At 44.4% G+C, this 19,100-nt stretch overlaps 1 protein-coding gene across 2 annotated transcripts in view; it reads left to right on the forward strand.

Annotated features, from left to right (window-relative positions):
* Nucleotides 1-4,956: 4,956 nt before the first annotated feature.
* Nucleotides 4,957-19,100, forward strand: part of LOC138757481 (A disintegrin and metalloproteinase with thrombospondin motifs 3-like) — a 262,759-nt gene continuing 248,615 nt past the window's right edge. Inside the window, exons 1-3 of one of the 2 annotated variants that reach the window (XM_069924904.1) lie at nt 4,957-5,218; nt 10,073-10,100; nt 11,031-11,416. In XM_069924904.1, coding sequence (XP_069781005.1) covers nt 5,153-5,218; nt 10,073-10,100; nt 11,031-11,416 — 480 coding nt within the window. In that variant the 5' untranslated portion in view covers nt 4,957-5,152. The remainder of the gene's footprint in view (nt 5,219-10,072; nt 10,101-11,030; nt 11,417-19,100) is intronic. The other variant, XM_069924894.1, reaches the window with a different exon arrangement.

The following is a 19,100-nucleotide window of genomic DNA, read 5'->3' on the forward strand; positions in this document are numbered from 1 at the left end:
GAATACATAAGGGTGCTGTGGGAGCTGGGGCGAGCCTGCGACTGCCGAGGTGTCTTGGCAACACCCCACCTTGAAGGTCTGATACGTTACATGTGTGTGGCTGAATTCAGGTCTGATTACATCGAACAGAGACTGCTTGAAAAGGGTGATTGGAGCCTGCTGGAGGTCCTGGAATTGGCAAAATCACTTGAGACAGTGCAGCAGAATGCCGAAGTGTTCTCCCCGGGCAATGTGTCTGTCATGTGAGGAATGCAGGTGCTGCTGTCTTGGGTCACAGGGTCCCATGTCACAGCCGCCGCCATCAAGCACCCGAAATGCTACTTCTGTGGACACAGGAAATATTCCTGGAAGAGATGGCTGGCCCTAAATCTGATGTGCACCACCTGCAGGAAGAAGGGACACTTCCGCCAGCAATGCTGCATGCGACCGCCATCTCCACCATCTTGGACCACACCACTCTGGCTCCATCTTTGGTTGAAAAGGGCAGGGAGAAACATTGCATGGTCATCGAATATAGTCAGACCATAATCTGCTTCACCCAGCTGGATGCCTACCAACTTCTCCGCATCACCAACGTGGCAAGTGATATCATCCTCTATTGGGTCTTCTCAACCATTGACCTCAAGTCGGCAACTATCAGCTGCCCATCCAGCCAGAGGACAACCCATACACTGCCTTCAAAGTGGACGGTTGCCGCTACCACTTCCTCTGTGTCCCCTTTGGGGACAGGGTCTCTGTCTTCCAAAGGGGGATGGACTGGATAGTCAATGACTATGGACTCAAGGCCACATTTTCCTTCCTGGACAATGTGACCATCTTCAGCTATGACCAGTAGGACCATGACGCCAACCTCCACAAGTTCCTCCAGATGACCAAAAGCCTCAATCTGACCTATAACCAAACGAAGTGTGTTTTTAGAAGTGTGTTCTGGCCATCTCGGGCTGTATGGTAAAGAATGGAGTCATTGGGCCAGACACAGACCACATGTGCCCCCTGTTGAAACTCCCATTGCCCTAGACCCTCAAGGCCCTGAAAAGGTGCTTGGACTTTTTTTTCTTATTATGCCCAATGGGTCCCCAATCATGTGGACAAAACCCACCCCCTGGTGAAATCAACAACCTTTCCCCTGTCGGCAGAAGCCCAAATGCATTCACATGCATAAAGTGCGACATCGCAAAGGTGGCGATGAATCCATCCTCTTCCAGGTGGAGAGTGATGCGTCAGCCCTGGCTGCCACGCTCAACCAGGCCATCAGGCCCATGGCATTCTTCTCCCAAACCCTCCATGGCCCTGAACTTTGGCACTCAGCTGTTGAAAAGGAGACCCCAGGCCATAGTGGAAGCTATGCACCACTGGAGACACTACCTGGCCGGAAAACTGTTCACCCTGCTGACTGACCAATGTGCAGTTGCTTTTATCATTAATAACAAACAGTGGGGAAAAAATCAAGAACGACAAGATCCTGAGGTGGAGAATTGAGCTATCCACCTCAACTATGAGATCTTGTACCAGTCCCGGAAGCTCAAATGAGCCTCCCAATGCACCGTCCTACGAGACATGTGCCAACACGCAGTTAAACTTCCTCCAAACCCTTTACATTAATCTCTGCCACCCTGGCGTCACCAGGTTCTACCACTTCGTCAGAGCCTGAAACCTCCCCTACTCTGTTGAAGACAGAGTTGACATGGAAATGCCCGCTCTGTGCCGAACGTCAACCCCAGTTCTACTGGCTGGACGGAACCCACCTCATCAAAGCCACCTGCTCCTTCGAGTGGCTGAGTATGGACTTTAAGGTACCCCTCCCATCCACAAACAGCAATGTGTATTTCCTCAACATCATAGTCGAGTACTCCTGTTTCCCCTTTGCCATTCCTTGCTTGGACATGACCACGGCCACTGTCATAAAGGCACTGCTTGGCATCTTCGCTCTGTTTGGATACCCTTGCTACATTCATTACGACCAGGGATCCTCATTCATGAGCGAGGAGGTGCGCCAGTACCTGTTGGCCAAGGGCATAGCCACGAGCAGGACCATGGACTTTAATCCCTGGGGGGACAGATGGGTAGAAAGGAAGAACACCACCTAGCCCTTAAATCGAAGGGCCTGCCCACCTACTGGTGGCAAGGTATCCTCCTTGAGGTGCTCCACGCTACCAGATCCCTCCTCTGCACCACTGCAAATGCTTCTAAAGGCTCTTTCATTTCCCAGGAAGTTGACATTGGGAACAACATGATGAATCCTGGGCCCATACTGTTCTGGAGGAATGTCAGGTACCAGAAGACTGACCCCCTGGTCGAGAAGGTCCACCTCCTCCATGCTAACCCCCAATACGCCTACATGGAGTACCAGGGTGGGTGACAGGACACCATCTCCATCTGGGACCTGGCGCATGCAGGTGATCCTGCGACCAACCAACTCACACCATCCCCCAGTGACCACGACCAGCTGGTCCTTCCATTGGTGATCGACCCTGTGCCCTGAACGCAAACTGATCTGAACCATCCTACTGCACCAACCCACTCCTCAGCCACTGGAGGCACCACCTATCACACAAGACACCTCTCAGGAACCAGCAGCTGTGCCACAGCAGACCGTGTGACAGTTGCAGTGACGGATGAGACCGGTGGACAGGCTAAATCTGAAATGAACATTGTAGCACCTCACCCCCGCCGAACTTTGTTTTAAAAGAAGAGTTGAATGCGGTGCTGCCACTATTTATATTGTATGTATGTGCTTATGGGCTGGCCCACCCCTGAACCTGTGACTCCTCCCTCCCAGATATCCCCATAAAGGCTGTTCCACCAAAACCCCTCCCTCACTACCTTCCTACCGAGCAACATGTAAGATGTGCTGACATCTAAAGGTGATTAGTGCCTGTTAATCACAGATCCTTGGCTAATGTGGTTGATTGGTAGCACAGAGAGATCAGAGTTTCCACTCCGTAAATGGTTATATGGTTATATGATTCCGGGAATGCAAGGGCTAACATATGAGGAGTGTTTATTGGCTCTTGGACTGTATTCATTGGAGTATAAAAGAATGAATGAGAGGACATCTCATAGAAACATTTTGAATGCTGAAAGGATTGGGCACAGTAGATGTGATTAAGATGTTTTCCTTGATGGGTGAGTCCAGGACAAGAGGGCACATTCTTATATTAGAGGGTACCTATTTAAAACAGAGTTGAGAAATTTCTGTACCCAGAGGGTCATGGATTTGTGGAATTTGTTGCCACATATAACCATGGAGGTCTGATCGTTGGGGGAATTTAAGGAGGAAACTGGTAGGTATCTAATTAGTCAGGGTATCAAGGGATATGGAGAAAAGGCCAGAAATTGGAAGTAGAGGTGTGAGAAACAGAAGTAGCTTCACAGAATTTGCTCGAGACAAAAATTGAGAACAAAGAACATTTATTATACAACAATGCAAAGTTGGGTGCTTCCCCTTACCCTGGGAATACACACATACACTGGGGCTCAGCCAACTTTTATACAGTTTATTTCAGTATAGAAGTACCCTCCCCCTTACATTCTTCTGCCTCCTGGATGAGTCTGCCTACATGCTGTTTCTGTGAATTTGGAGGACCAGGGGGTATCCTGTCGGTGTCCCATCATGTCATTGTCCTTATTGTCCTTATTGACAAACCTGCCTTTGTTCTAATTCACACCTTCCCAACTCTCAGGGCTACCTTATATGCAGAACTTGCTAATTCTGTTGTCTAAGGCTAGAAGACCCTTATCTTATTCAAACTAACTTTACTTCCTACATTCTATTATCTATCCTTATCCTATTCATACTGGCTTTATTCATTACACATATATCCATACTAGTTTCCTCATCTTCATATTTTTATATCAGTTTTACTCATTTCTCACAGAGGTGAGATGGTTTAGCTCATGGCTGAGAAGACTCGATGGGCAGACTCATCTTGTGATGCTACATTTCATTAATGCATATTGTGAACATTTGAAGGCCCGGCATCGACCCCACAGCATGTGCTCACTACTGATTGTCAACCAGAGAATTACCTATTTATCGCATCCTTCTGCATTTAATTGGTTAACTAATCCGTTATCCATGTGATACTTTATCCTCAACTCCAACTCCATGTATCTCTTAATGATGTCTGATCAAGTATCCATCTGTTCCCCTCTCTCCACTGTGGTTGTTATAACCTTAAAGAAGTGCAGTAAATTAGTTAAACTTGATTTTCACTCCCAGAATCCAAGCTGTGCCTGCCTGATGGAACAATTTCTATCCAGCTGTTTAAGCCTAAATTATGGATATAAAAGCAAAGGACTTAGCAACAGTGGAATTTGATTGGTAACAGCCTATCGAACACAAAAACACCTTTCCCATTTCTCTACTTTTGGATCCAATTTGCCACTTTCTGACCATGTGCTTTTATGTTTTTTTTGGACCAAATTTTATTTAATCATAATCTTTGCTGAAATCCAAGTAGACTACAAGAAGCACTCAATTGTCATGCACACTACTGATTCTATCAAAACTTTCACCCAGTGTCTTTTGAATGATCTCTCAATGAGAGGTTTAAAAAAAAGTTTAGAGACGTTCTTGGAATCTTGGGGAATTTGTATCCTTAACAATATTATCATGATCCAATTATTACTCTTAGATCTGCCCTGGTTGCATGTTTTTAATCTTTGCGACTGTTTCTTTTGGGCATAAAAAAACTTCAGGTCGTCCTAATGCTACATAAATGTAACTTTTCCCCACCTTCGTAGTTGCTGCGGTCTGTTTGGTCGAGGTTGTTGAACTTTATCGTCTTTAGGCGAACTTTCCCAGTTGCCAAGGACGGGGGGCGGGGTCTTCCCAAATGCAGTCAACCTCGACCCTTATCCCTCTCTCTCTGTGTGAATAAAGTCTGCCTTCTTGGCAGCACGGTGGAAGCATGTGGTTTTACTCTAGGTGCTGACGTCAAGCTTCTGCTGGAACTCTGCCGTTTATTACCCGGGGACCGAGGGCAGAAATCAGTGCACCCTTTTCTCAGCACTGCTGGGCTTCCCTTCGCCGGCTCCTCCCACCCCCCAACCCAACCCAACCCGGGACCCGCAGTCCTGCAATCCCGTCGGATCGCTTCCGTTCACCCGAAAGTCCTTCACTTTTATTAACAGTATATTGGACGCGGTGATGGTTCTCCTGTCCCTCTGGCTCGTAACTGGGATTTTAGTGTGGAGTCTCACTACAGCGCAACGTGTAAGTTAATCACATCTTTCAGGATCTTTTTGAGTTCAGGGCAAATCGTGGGGGTGGGGGATTTATTTCACGGGTGACCAGATTCATTAAAAAAACCGAGAAGCCTTGCTCTTCTGGCTTTCGGTGCATCTTTTGGAAGAGTTCCGGGAACTAATCTCGGGATGGCGCCAGAACTGTTGTTAAAGGGTTTTCGGAGAACTCTGTTTCAAAGTTCTCAGGATTGGAGGACACGAGTCAGAACCGCTGGAGTTGAGGTGCAAACTGCAGGAATATCAGCAGAAAGGCTGTGCGCGGGGATCCGAAAGAGTTTTCTGTTTCAAGAAAGTGATGTCCCAAAGCAAGAGGATCCCTGGAATTTTCATTTAATTGGTGGCGCCCCTCGGGGAGGGTCATCGGGTTGTGTTTATAAACGTCATTGCGAGGAAAAAATCGCCGCTGAAAAGCAAAGTTAGCCGGCACAGGAAATCGTGCTGGTGGGGCAGAAAAGAACCGAAAGTACCGGGATGGGTTGAGTGTGAAACGGACACGCCGCCCACCCGCGTCTCATTGGCTGGTGCCGGGTTGTCAGTGAACACTCGATGGAGCCGGAGTCTGCAGGAGGTCCTGGGGCCGGTCGTGCTCGATGGGAGGAAGTTCGGGGTGACCAGTTTCGAAAGGCAAAAAAAAATCAATGATGTACGTTTTTCTTTTGAGCTCCGTGTTCGGATCTGGGAGTGGAGTTTGGGGGGGAGGGGTCTCCAGTTTCAGGTATCAAGCTAGTGGGGATCTTCGCACAACGCTTAAAACACAAGACGAGGGAGAGTCAGGGGGCAGTGGACTTGATAAGATCCCCAACCAACGTTTTGGGCTTGAGCCTTCATCAAGGTATGGTAGACTTTAGATAGACCATTGGACTTAACGACAAGATTGGGATGTGAAAGTGGATGTTGGTTGCCACGAAAAATATCTATGAAAAAAAGATTTCTTGTGTGCATATTGAGAAATGGTGTTGAGTTCTGGAGAGTGAAATTCTGGAAGGAGGCATGGACCTATCTGCAACTCGTCTGTCGACAAAGGGCACAGAACCAACACTGGTTAAATTGGGTGTAGAAGTCTAATTTGTTTACATTGAAGTGTTTATGACAATTTAACCATGTAATAGGCCAGTGAGATGGATCCTGGCAGTAGACGAGAGGGAGTCGTGTATAAGAGGATGTTTTAAAAAATATGGTTTGATCATTCAGAGATAAATCAGGCAGGAGTTTCATAAAAGGAATGAACAGAAACATTTTAATACCAACCTAGCATGAGGTTGGTATACCAATACATCTATACCAATACAATCTATACCAATACATCAAATGAGAAATGGAGCTATGATCATCCAAATGAAGATACAATGCTAAGGTATTCCTCATCTGTGCATGGTTCACATTGGGTGTATTTAGTTGAATAGACTCTGAGGTATTTGGGGTAACCGTTGCTGTGCTGTTAAGTATTCAGCGGAATGATTTTTATCAGTTTTCCTCACAGCCACTCTTTGTGTTTAGAGGAAATAAAATGCAGAGGTGTTCATGTCAAAAAAAAACATGGGGATGTTTTGCTATTATCTGATTCCACCTGCATTGAATTCGCCCATCGTTATTGAATGAAGATCTACCGGGACCACTACCTGAAGAGGGTGCACAAAATCAGTGAACCGGTGCGGACTCGAAAGGCCAACATGGACTGTTTCCGCTCCGTAAATGGTTATATGGTTACTACAATTCTGTAGAGACTAAATTGATGTGTTGGTGTCACTTTTGACAGAGGGATGGTATTTGCTTCCAGTTAGCCTTTGAATTACAAGGTTACTTATTGTGACTCACACCATATGGCATATCTACCTCTGCCTTCACAAACTGGTGTTCAGAGACTACAGCTCTGGCTTCAGTACCATAGTCCTGAGCAAACTCATCCCCAAACTTCACTGGTGCTACTCAAGTATGTGTATTCAGTCTCTTACACCTGGCACAGTACAGCCAAATACTGTTCCAACCCCATATCTAATTCATTGATGACACCACAGTGGTTGGCTGGCTATCAAATAATGATATGGAATACAGGAAGGAGATTAAAAGACATACCAAGATTAAAAACTTTTCTCTCAATGTCAATAAGATGAAGGATATGAACATTGACTTCAGGAGAGGGGACAGAGAATAAATACACCCTTGTCCACACCAATGGTGCTGAAGTGGAAAGAGCAGTTCTTAAGAATGATCAGACATGGACAAACCACATTGTTAAGAAAGCACTCCAGTGTCTCTACTTTATTAGAAGTTTGGCATGCTTGCTTATCCTTCTACAGGTGTTCACAGACTTGCATGGGAGCTGCTCTGCTCAAGATAGGAAGAGGTTGCAGAGGGGTAGCGAATGCAACTTGGAACATCCTGCAAACTTCCCTCACCAGTATGGACTCAATCTGCTTCCTCGGAAAGCAAATTGACACACCAAATGATCTGTCTCACCCTGTTCGCTCTCTCTTTTCTCTCCTCCCATCAGGAGATGGCTCAAAAGTGTGAAATCATGCTCCAACTGGCTTCAGTTAACAGTTTGTCCCTGCAACCATCAAACTCCTGAACAAAACCTGCAGTAGAGCTCTTGTGCTGCCCTCACTTTATAATAATTGATCATATTTTTCATTATGACACTCATAATTTTGCTCTTGTTCTACTTTATACTGCTATATGAATGTTGACCTGTTAGATTGCTTATGGAAGAAACCTATTCACTCTACCAGGTAAAATGTCACAAGCAAACTTGAAACTTGGCTGAGTGTGTGGCGACAAGACACAAACAAAGAAGCCTGCAAGGAGAAGAAATATATCCAATAATCTTGCATGGAAAACTTTTTGTTGAACTGCTGTCAGCTGCCCCTCATCCCCACTACTTGCTTGGATTGTTATTTGCTATTAAGCCGGAGTGCAGGTTTTTGAAATAAAGACAAATTCTTAGCTGGAAGAGAATTCTACTGAGAATTCTGTTGCAGGAGAATAGCTGGATCTTCTTGTTCATCCGAATAGTTCATTGACATTTTTGTGCTTCATACATGAAAGCAGGAAGGTGTAGGATAAGCTCTCACAAGTCTGAGGACGTGTACCTGTCTGAGAAGCATTGCATTTATGAGCTTCACATTGCATGTCTAGCCGACAATTAAATGGAGCTCGAGGGAAAGATCCATGGAAGTGCATTAGTCTAGATTCTAGCCAATGCTTGCAAGGTTGGAACTGGGCTTCCACCTCTTTCCCTCTCCCAACTTAGCCCAATGTTCCTTGATAGTTCACTGTTGTTTTTCAAGTTAGTTGATTAATCTGGTAGCATATTTAAATGTTCTGTGAATGAGTTGTTGGCAGGAGGATTTGATTTTGTTAACCTCAACCGTGTGTAAAGCTGCTAAGCATTTTATAGTATTGCTGCCTTTTTATTTATTTAAAAAAAATGTGTATTGTGGATAAAGACACATTTATGCCTGAAATGGTGAGATGCAATAATCTATCAAGGGGTGATATCCTTACAGTGCAGTTGGTTAGTTTTACAACATGGAAATAGATCCTCTGGCTCAACTGATCCATTCCATCCATGTTGTCTACTTGACAGTGTTAGACCCATATCCCTCTTGATCTTTATTATCCATGCCTAAAAGTATTTTGAATATTACAGTTGTACCTACCACCATCACTTGTTCTGGCAGAGAGTTCAAGGTTTAGAGAGTTCCAAGATTTTTAAAAAAGTTCAGTGAAGGATCACCAATATATTTTGTAATCAGTTTGTTTTGTAATCTGCTGCCTCCTTAGGAGGCATTGTTCAGGAGACTATGTGATTAAATGTTGCTGGTTCATTATTGTTAGTATTAACCATATACAATATATCTCGGCCCTTTCTCTTTCAAAAATGTACAAGTTGACGTTTTGGGTCAAGACCCTTTTTACAAGTGAGAGTTCTCCCAGTCTTCGTCCCAACCTGTCCTGACGAGGGTCTTGACCTAAAACGTCAACTTGTACATTTTTGCTTCCACAGACGCTTCATTCTATAACTGCACCGCTTTCAGTTCCAGGCTCTCTTGTCTCAGTCCCACTCAGCTAAACTTTTTTTTTTCAAATCTATGGAATGATTTCCCTTGACTCTCGAAGCAGGGACAGACATGTGTTCTTTCAGATTAGCCAGTGTAACCAACGCTGGCCACTCCTGGAATTGCAGCATGTCCCCTATGTGCTGTAGTGTAATAAATTAGATTCCTAATACAAGCTGGTTGCATGTTGCACTAATTGAACTTCTCATGTTACTTCTAATGGGTGAATCATACCTATAAATCACGTATTTTGGTTTCAGCACACATTTAGAAAAGCAAACAAAAAAATTGCACATGCAATATATAAAAAAGTTGGAGAACATCAGCAGGTCATGCAGCAACCAAAGGAAGTAAAAGGTGATCAAAGTTTTGGGCCTGAGCCCTTCATCAGGACCAAGAAATTCTCTCCCCTTCAGGAATCCTGTGAGTCTCTCTCATTGCTCCTGTTTTCTTATTCCTGATGCTCTCAATCTCTGTGACATTGTGATCACCCAGACTTGCTTCCAATTCCTGATGAAGGGATCAGGCCTGAAACGTTGGTCACCTTTTATTTTCCATGGATTCTGCGTGACCTGCTGAGTTTCTTTAGCACTGTTGTGTTCACCACATGTTTCTCTGCATTGTCTGATTTTCCTCTTTTTGTGCACTTCTTGGTTGGTTGGGTTCATAGGAAGGCTTAAAATGAATATCTAACAATACCAAAGGTAGGGCCTCCATCTTTTATGAGCTGTCTGATATTAATTTTAATGTTTTTATTCCTTCAGGCTGAATCCAGAGTGACTGAGAGCAGAGGTGGGTGTGTTGTAATTTCGTTGTCCCTTACCTTTGAAGAAAAATAATAAGTTAATAGAAGATCACAGGGGGGACAGGTGGTGGGGTGGGTGGCCAGAGGGACAGGGGGTGGTGGATGGGGGGGGGGGAAACGGTGGGTTGGGAGGGATGGGGATGGCGGACGGGGGTGGAGGAGGTTGGTGGGAGGAACGAGGGGTAGTGGGAGGGACAGGGTCTGAGGCTGCTAGGGAGGCACTAACCAGGAGGGCCGGAGTTGGCGGCGGGAGGGAAGTGGGGATGGGGGACAAGGCGGTGTGGCAGATGGGAGGGACGAGGGATGATGGGAGTGGGAGGGACGAAGGGGTGGCGGGAGGGATGGGTGATGGAGGGGACAGGCAGGTTTAATCAGCTAGCTATAAAATGACCTGCTGTTGGAAATCTAAAATAAAAGCAGTAAATGCTGAGCAAGTCAGGCTGCATCTATGGCAGTAGAAACAGACAGCATTTCAGGTCTAAGACATTTCAACAGAACTGAGAAGACTGATGTCATATGGGTGCAGGGAATATGGGGCAGGGGGATATCTCTGATAGGATAAAACTGGGATGATTATGCAATGAAGAGGTCAATGGGTACCATTAGAGAGTGACTGCATAAACACATTCGTGAGGAGCAGAGCAGGTAGACATGACTGACAGCTCAAGCTGGGCATGTCCTCCTCTCCCAGAGAAAAAAAAAAGGAGCAAAAATGAATAGCGACAACCTGATCTAATATCAAAGATGAACTGCTGATATAGATAGGCAGGCAAATATGTCGAAGTATTTGGAGGGAAGGAATGAAGACCAGGAGGGAGGGAGTGATGGGTGCGGTGTTTGGATGGAAAGGAATGAATGGACAGTTTAATGGATTGTTTGGCGTGGAGTTTACTAATTGCTTTCACTTGGTTTTGCAGAGTTTTTGCAAAGGTTTGCTGCCCTGGGTCAGGATTACGGGCTAGTGACCCCACTCAGAACAGACTCCCGGGGCCGCTTCGTGTCTCACCTGGTGTCGGGATTTGCAACTCGGAGGAAGCGCCAGAGTGGCCCTGTGTCCTGGTCTGAGGCTGCTAGGGAGACACTAATCAAGCCTCACCCTCTCTTCTTCAATGTCACAGTCTTTGGTCAGAACTGGCAGCTACGATTGGAGCCCAGCTACCGGCTGCTGGCCCCAGGAGCTGTAGTGGAGTGGCAGGAGGGAGAGCAGAACCATACAGAGCCACTAAATAGTGATTGCATCTACACTGGGGGCATCAATCATGTTTCTGGAGCCACAGTGGCCATTAGCAACTGTGATGGACTGGTAAGGACTCAGTATCTTCACTCAATGATCTCCCTGGGTGGTGGAAAGGGGGTGGACGAGTGTAAATGTGAGATGCTGTAGGATGTTCTAAGTTACGGATGCTCCTTGGTTCTTGAAGGAGATGTACTTCCTTATTTTTAGATCATTTTAAAGAAAGTTATTGGCATTTGGGGTTCTTGGGTGGAGAGATTGGTGCATTGTGTAAAAATTGGGGTCTATGGTGTTTTGAGATGCTTTGGGATAAATCCTGAAAAGGGCATAATGGGAAAGATTATTTGAGGGTGATCCAGCTATTCTCCAGGCTTTTGGGTCGGAGAGTTGTGCCAGAAGATGCAGCAAAACATTGAATTACTCTCATAGCTGGGTAGAATCAACAATTGAACCTTAGAAGGATGTCATAGTTTGGACAGTGTGGTAAAAATTCCAGGAAAGAAGCACTGAAGTATTGGGAACTTGTGAGGTATCTCAATAGATATCACAAAAGGTGGAATAGCATGGGAGGAGAATCAGGAGAGGGTCGGTGACAGGAGGAGAATCGGGAGAGGGTCGGTGACAGAGGAGGAGAATCGGGAGAGGGTCGGTGACAGAGGAGGAGAATCGGGAGAGGGTCGGTGACAGAGGAGGAGAATCGGGAGAGGGTCGGTGACAGAGGAGGAGAATCGGGAGAGGGTCGGTGACAGAGGAGGAGAATCGGGAGAGGGTCGGTGACAGAGGAGGAGAATCGGGAGAGGGTCGGTGACAGAGGAGGAGAATCGGGAGAGGGTCGGTGACAGAGGAGGAGAATCGGGAGAGGGTCGGTGACAGAGGAGGAGAATCGGGAGAGGGTCGGTGACAGAGGAGGAGAATCGGGAGAGGATCGGTGAGCTGGGAAGAGAATTGGGAGAAGGTCAGAGTTGTAGACAAAATCTAGAGCGTCAGAGCAAATGAACAGAGGCTAATTGGAGGCAGCATCAAAAGAATCATGGTATTGTGGGAGTGTGGGCTAAATGAGGACTGTAAGAAATGGTTACTGAGTTATGGTTGTTGCAGCTGCTCAACTGCATCTGCACAGCTGTGTTAGTCAAGCATGAGAGAAAGATAAAGAACTAGAGGCTAAAAGAATGGGTGGCCGGGATACAGAATTTAATTTTGGGTTAATGAAGCAATAGTCTTAGCAGTGAGAGTTGGATCTTTTTTAACTTGGCATTAGAACTTGAAGAGAAGAGTCTGCAGTAAATAATGAATTGTATTTAAGATTTTTATTATGAAGAGTGGTTAACTGCAATTGTAACCGATTTAGAAATTACGTGGTACTCATTAATCATCTTTCAGATTGGCATTCTGGTTTGGAATGACTGTTCCATTGTTTCATTAAATAGACTGGACCATGAGCTTGAAAGTTGCAACTCCTAGTTTCTATCGAGTCTTTCTTGACCCAAATGATGGGAGGTGATGAGACTGCAACTTAGCAAGATTCCTATTGTGTGACCACCCTCTACAACTCCCACACCTACATATCTTTCTGCCCTAAAAAACATTGTGGTAGAGGTGATCAAATGAATGTGGTCAGAGTGCAGTTTAAATTTGAAAACATTCAGCAGTAGTCTGACTACATGAATTCCAACCTCAGTCTTTTGAAATATTTCCTGTTTCTTTTTTTTATTAACCCTTTGTGAATTAAATGAGAGTGTTCAGAGCCCCTGGCTGTGAGTATTAGAAATAAATGGAACTCAATACAAAATTGTTGCCAGTTGCAATGGCCTCCTGAAGGAGAAGTTTCTGCTATATTATTACTGGGCTCTCAAATGCACAGAATCTGATTAAAGATAGAAACCTCAGCCTGACTATTGCTGAAAATATAATGTGTTCTTGTGCGTATAGAAACTCCAAAATTCCAAAACATTCACGGTTTGCTTCCTCTCTCCCATACTCCAATAACTTGAGCTTCTCTGAGCTGTGCTGCCTGTATCCTAACTTGCAAACAATTGTGCTTTGCCTCAATGCTTGCTGACCCTCAGTGGCTCCCAGTTAAGAAGCTTTGATTTTAAATCTCTTGGCCTTGTTTCTCAATCTTTTTGTGGTTTGCTATTATTGGCCACTGCTTTCATAAGAGTGGATGTGATTATGAACGGGAGTGGATCCTCTTGCAGTTGTTCAGCACTAGTTTAAAAGGCCAAATGTGTCCCCAGAATTTCTCCATTGTTAATTCTACAAAATTCCACATTCGTAACATTGTGCAACATCTTCCTTATTTAATTTCTGCCTTGCATTCTCTCAGGCCATCTACTCCTCATCAGTCTCCTTGTTGCCTTGAGAGTTGGCCACTTAATTGTTTTACTTACTGAAGCACTGATCGTTTTTCAATTGTGCTCGTCCAGAATCACCTCACCTGCGTTCTAAATTGTGTGCATGCTGACCTCACTAATGGCAGATGGACATTCGGATAATGGAGCTACACCTTTCAAGGTGTGGGTTCATCTACATCTTCAAGGTGCAGAATAGGTGTTTGTGACCAAATTTCAGCAATAATTTTCATAATTATCTCAAGAAGCTGAGTCAAACTTGAGTTCCCAACTCTGCTGACCATATTTTCATCTTGCAACAAACCTTAATATTGGGTCTGCCAAAACTGTCACGATAAATCCAAACTCAAATTCCCATTGATTCACTGCTGTCTGATCCAAGATCCTCATTACTCAACATATCACTAATAAAGTTTATGCTGACACTGCCCATCTCTATCTCTGAGACATCATTAACAAAGCAAGCCTATGAGATCTCTGTGGTTCTACCCTTCTAGACACCAGACAATAGTGCTTTCAGTTATTCTCCCTTTGAAGGAAACAGACCACATATTGGACCCTAAAGTCAAAATATTTTTCCAAAATATTGGCTACCTACCTCACATTAGTTTAAAATGAATGCTGAAAGCTACGTCATTGACTGTGTATTGAGGCACTTAAATGGACCTGGTCCCTTATTTGTTTGAAATTATTCAATTGGGCATTTAATGCACCTCACATACTCTCTAAATGCAACGTAGATTGTTTGCAGCAAGGCAGTCATATCTTGTTAATGATCTCCAGTCTGTAGAGTAACTGGTAAAAGTAGCTGGCCACTCATCCCTGAGTGTGTTGACATAAACTACATTTGGTTTGTCATGTGCTATTGTTTATAACGGATCTTTGATGCTTGGCCTGTTGTGTGCATGTGCACAGAATAGGTCTCTGACCTGTTGGGCATTAGTGTGAACAACTAGTCATGATCCCCGGAAACAAATGACTTGGTGTAAACAGTAAGTTGATTATCCTGATGCATCCTGCACTGGTAAGAACTACAGATTACTGATCCCTGACCTTCCGTCTTCTAGTGTACCCATTGTTCTGCATCTTTTTTTTCTTTTTGCAGGTTTTGTATATTTCTGCAATTCCTAGTGTCCTGATCCAATCAGTTGTTCTTTGTGTACTTGTAGCCTTTCAACAGGGCTTATCAGGAGGGACAATTGAACTGTTTTTCTGTGCTTTTCTTTAGAGGAGGTCCTTGTTAATTTAATTCAGTTGAACATTGTAACGGACTCTGAGCAGAAGCAGGATCTTATTGTTGAACTTCTCCCGCAACATGCTGTAGCTCTACCTGTTGTTACTTTGATAAATCTTACAATGTACAAATTCCTTGAGTGTGGCACTGAGACACACTTTTTTTAGGTCCCTGAAAATTGATGCAGATTGTCCTACTGTTTGAATTAAGAAATAAAAGGAATACGGTACTTGTATGCTAGAACAGAGTGTGGACTGTCATTTGTCATTAAAACATAGAACATTACAGTACAGTTCAAGCCCTTCAGTCCTCGATGTTGTGCCGACCCATATATTCCTTAAAAAAAAGTACTAATCCCACCCTACCCTATAACCCTTTTATTTTTGATCCATGTGCCTGTCTAAGAGTCTCTTAAATGCTCCTAATGTTTCATCTTCCACTACCTTCCCCGGAAAGACATTGCACTCGCCACACTCTGTGTTTATAAAAAAAATTTTACCCCTAATGTTTCCTCTAAACTACCCTCCCTTCACTTTGTATTTGTGTCCTCTGGTGTTTGCTATTTCTGCCGTGGAAACAGGTACTGACTGTCCACCCTCTCTATGCCTCTCAAAATCTTGTAGACCTCTATCAAGTCTCCTTTCATCCTTCTCAGGTCCAAAGAATAGACATACGGCATAGTAACAGGCCACCCGATTAACCTACACCCCCAATGTGTTTCGAAAGGTAGGAGGAAACCAGAGCCCCTGACACAGGGCGAAAGTACAAACTCCTTACAGACAGCGCAGGTTTTGAACCTGGACTTGATCGCTAGCGCTGTAAAGGCATTGTGCTAATCGCTACACCACTGTGCCACCAGACAACATCCTGGTAAATCTCCTCTGCACCCTCTCCATAGCTTCCACATCCTTCCTATAATAAAATGACCAGATTGAACACAATACTCTGTGTGGTCTTATCAGAGATTTGTAGAGTTGAAATATGACCTCTCTACTCCTGAACTTAATCCCCCTATTAATGAAGCCCAGCATCCCATAGGCCATCTTGCCTAACCTATCAACCTATGCAGTAACCTTGTAGAATTATTGAATTTGAACCCCAATGTTCATGGAGAGAAAGCGGCAGAGAAAGGGCTGTATGCACAGTGCACTCGTGAGAGGTTTTTCTGCTGCATGGAATTCTGGGAAGGCAGGTCTACCATCATTCTCTCTCTGTGCAAGTTTCCCATTGTCTTTATAAATTGTGCGCCTATGTGTTTTATTTCCGCTACCACTTTCCCATGGTCCTTTATAAATTTATAAACGTTTATATAGGTTGGCATAGCAACAGGGGCTGAAGGGATCATACTGTGCTTTACATAATGCTTAATTGTGTTATAATTAGGTATGATTTGTTTAAATACAAGGTTGTAATTAGCAGATGTGTCACTCAGACGCCACTGGTGGAGGCTAGGCGTCCCTCTCTCCAGGGATGCCTGGTGGTGAGTATGAAAGTACGTAGAGAACAGGCTAACAGTGGTCCAGCGTGAACGGCAAAAATGCCGCCTTTAACCGGTTCATTGAATGGCCAATTTACAGGTTAGCCAGTATGAAAAGGGCTAGTGACTGATCAGATAGTTTAAAAAAAGATGTTTCTATGGCACCTTTCATCATCTGTGCATGCTTTACCACAGTGGTTTTCAAACTAACCCCCCTAAACTCACATACCACTAAGTAATCCCTATGCCGTAAGTGCTCTGTGATCAGTAAGGGATCGCTCGATGTGGTATGTGGGTGGAAAGGGAAGGTTGAGAATCACTGCTCTAGATCCAATTGTTACTGAAATGTTTTGCTGAGAAAAATTGTCATTGGGCCATTTCGATTGGTTATTAAATTGTGCACATAATGAGTCAATTAGGTATGATTTTCAAACTTTCTCTTTCCACCCAAATATCACCTTAAGCAATCCCTTACAGAGCATCTATGGCATAGGGATTGGGGGCAGTTTGAAAACCACTGATTTCCAGTCAAGTATTTTTCAAGTAGAGTCTCTGCTGTAAATTGGCACTTCAGAAACTGAAGTGCTCTATTAGTCAATCCAAACTGGTGTGGTCAAATCATTGATGTGGAATTTTAACCTGAATTCTTTGGCTTGGCTTCGCGGACGAAGATTTATGGAGGGGGTAAAAGTCCACGTCAGCTGCAGGCTCGTTTGTGGCTGACAAGTCCGATGCGGGACAGGCAGACACGGTTGCAGCGGCTGCAGGGGAAAAATGGTTGGTTGGGGTTGGGTGTTGGGCTTTTCCTCCTTTGCCTTTTGTCAGTGAGGTGGGCTCTGCGGTCTTCAAAGGAGGTTGCTGCCCGCTAAACTGTGAGGTGCCAAGATGCACAGTTTGAGGCGATATCAGCCCACTGGCGGTGGTCAATGTGGCAGGCACCTGAATTAATAGGTCCATATAACCATATAACCGTTTACAACACGGAAACAGGCCATGTCGGCCCTTCAAGTCCGTACCGGTTCACTTGAACAACTCCACTAGCTCCTCCGCAAACTCCTGAGGAAGTAGAGGCTTTCTTCATGATGCCATTGGTGTGTTGGTTCCAGGAATGATCTTCCGAGATGGTGACTCCCAAGAACCTACATTTGCTCATCCTCTCAGACAATTAAAATTTGACTTTAACAGTGGTAACATAGCAAAAGTTGGTATTGCAAAATCACAATTAAAATTAATGTTTGTAGGTCTATAAAATTGAAAAGCAAGGTCTATTTCACAAATTTATGATGAACTTTACTGGAAAATAAAAATAGAAGAAAATATGAGTTGGAGTCTCTCAGGCCTTCAGGCCTGTCCTGCCATTCAGAATGATCATGACTGATCTATACAGGCCTCATCTCCACTTTGTTTCTGTCCCTGTAAACCCTCAATTCCTTAATCTATCAAATACTTACCTCATTAAATATATTTAATAACCTGGTTGCCATCATTCTTAGTAGCAAAAAAATTCCAGAACTTCACTGCCCTCCAAGAGACAAAACTTTCTGTGCACCTCAGTTTTTAATGAACATCTCCCTTATCTTGTTCCTTATATGCTCCTATTTTTGACTGTCCCTCTCATAGAAACATTTCAACCTCTACACAGTCAAGTCCTCTGGGTAGAGGTTGAGGTGTATGTGTTTGACTAATAAAAGGCTGAGGGTGTAACTAGGAAAGAGGAGGGGATGTCATTGGGAGAGCATTTTATCAATAATTGACTTTTACGGTTGCTTTGGAGAAAGACCTGAATGGTCCAGAAATTAGGATCCTGAATTGGGGGTGGGGGGGAGTGTAGCGGGCTGAGCGACTGCCCCAGTCGGTTAGTACAAGATGGTGTGGGCCCCCCTTCCCTTCTCAGGAGAAGTCCGCGTTTGGCAACACACATTGCCTGGGAGATGTTGCCATTTCCTGGTTGCATGTTGCTGGGCAGGCCGTGACTCAGTAACGTGCTGACATCACTTCCATAGACTAGCGTGCCCCAGACAGGAAGTGGGTCGTCTCCTAAAAGCAGCAAGAGAGATTCAAATAAAGTCAGTTACTGATTCACCCTCATGTTGCGTGGATGTACTTCATTTCTAGTGGTGGTGTTAGCAACCGCTACAAGATGGCAGATTTCAAAATGATCAACTAGAACAATTATTCACAAGTAAGTCCACATGCAACAAATGGGAGTTGCTCAAAAGGGAACTGGTGAGTATTCAGAATCAATATGTTCTCATAATGACGAAAGGTATGATATGGCAAGACCTAGGAGCCATGGATGTCAAGGGCTGGAGAAAGGTTAAGAAACAATAAGGTACGGAAGGTTTATTAAACTGAAAATTCTGGGAGGCCCTACAGGACTATAGATAGTGTGGAGAAAGAGTGGTTAAATAATCGCAAATTCCTAAACATTTCATAACAATATTAAGGGCAAGGTGGTAATAATGGAAAAATTATGGCCCGAAGGGACGTTCTGTGTGTAGAGTCAGTCAATTCTTGTCTGTTCACTAAGGAGAAGAGCATTGTTGCTGAAGAATTCTTGAAGGGGATGTGAAAATTGTAGAACAACTGGCCATCAAAAAGGGGAATGTATTGGTTATAGTAGTGGTCTTAAAAGGCACAGAAGGAGATTGCTGGGACTCTTGTAGAAAATTTCAAATCTTATCTGGTCTC

This window comes from Narcine bancroftii, chromosome 1 (genome assembly GCF_036971445.1).
Source record: "Narcine bancroftii isolate sNarBan1 chromosome 1, sNarBan1.hap1, whole genome shotgun sequence".
NCBI lineage: Eukaryota > Metazoa > Chordata > Chondrichthyes > Torpediniformes > Narcinidae > Narcine > Narcine bancroftii.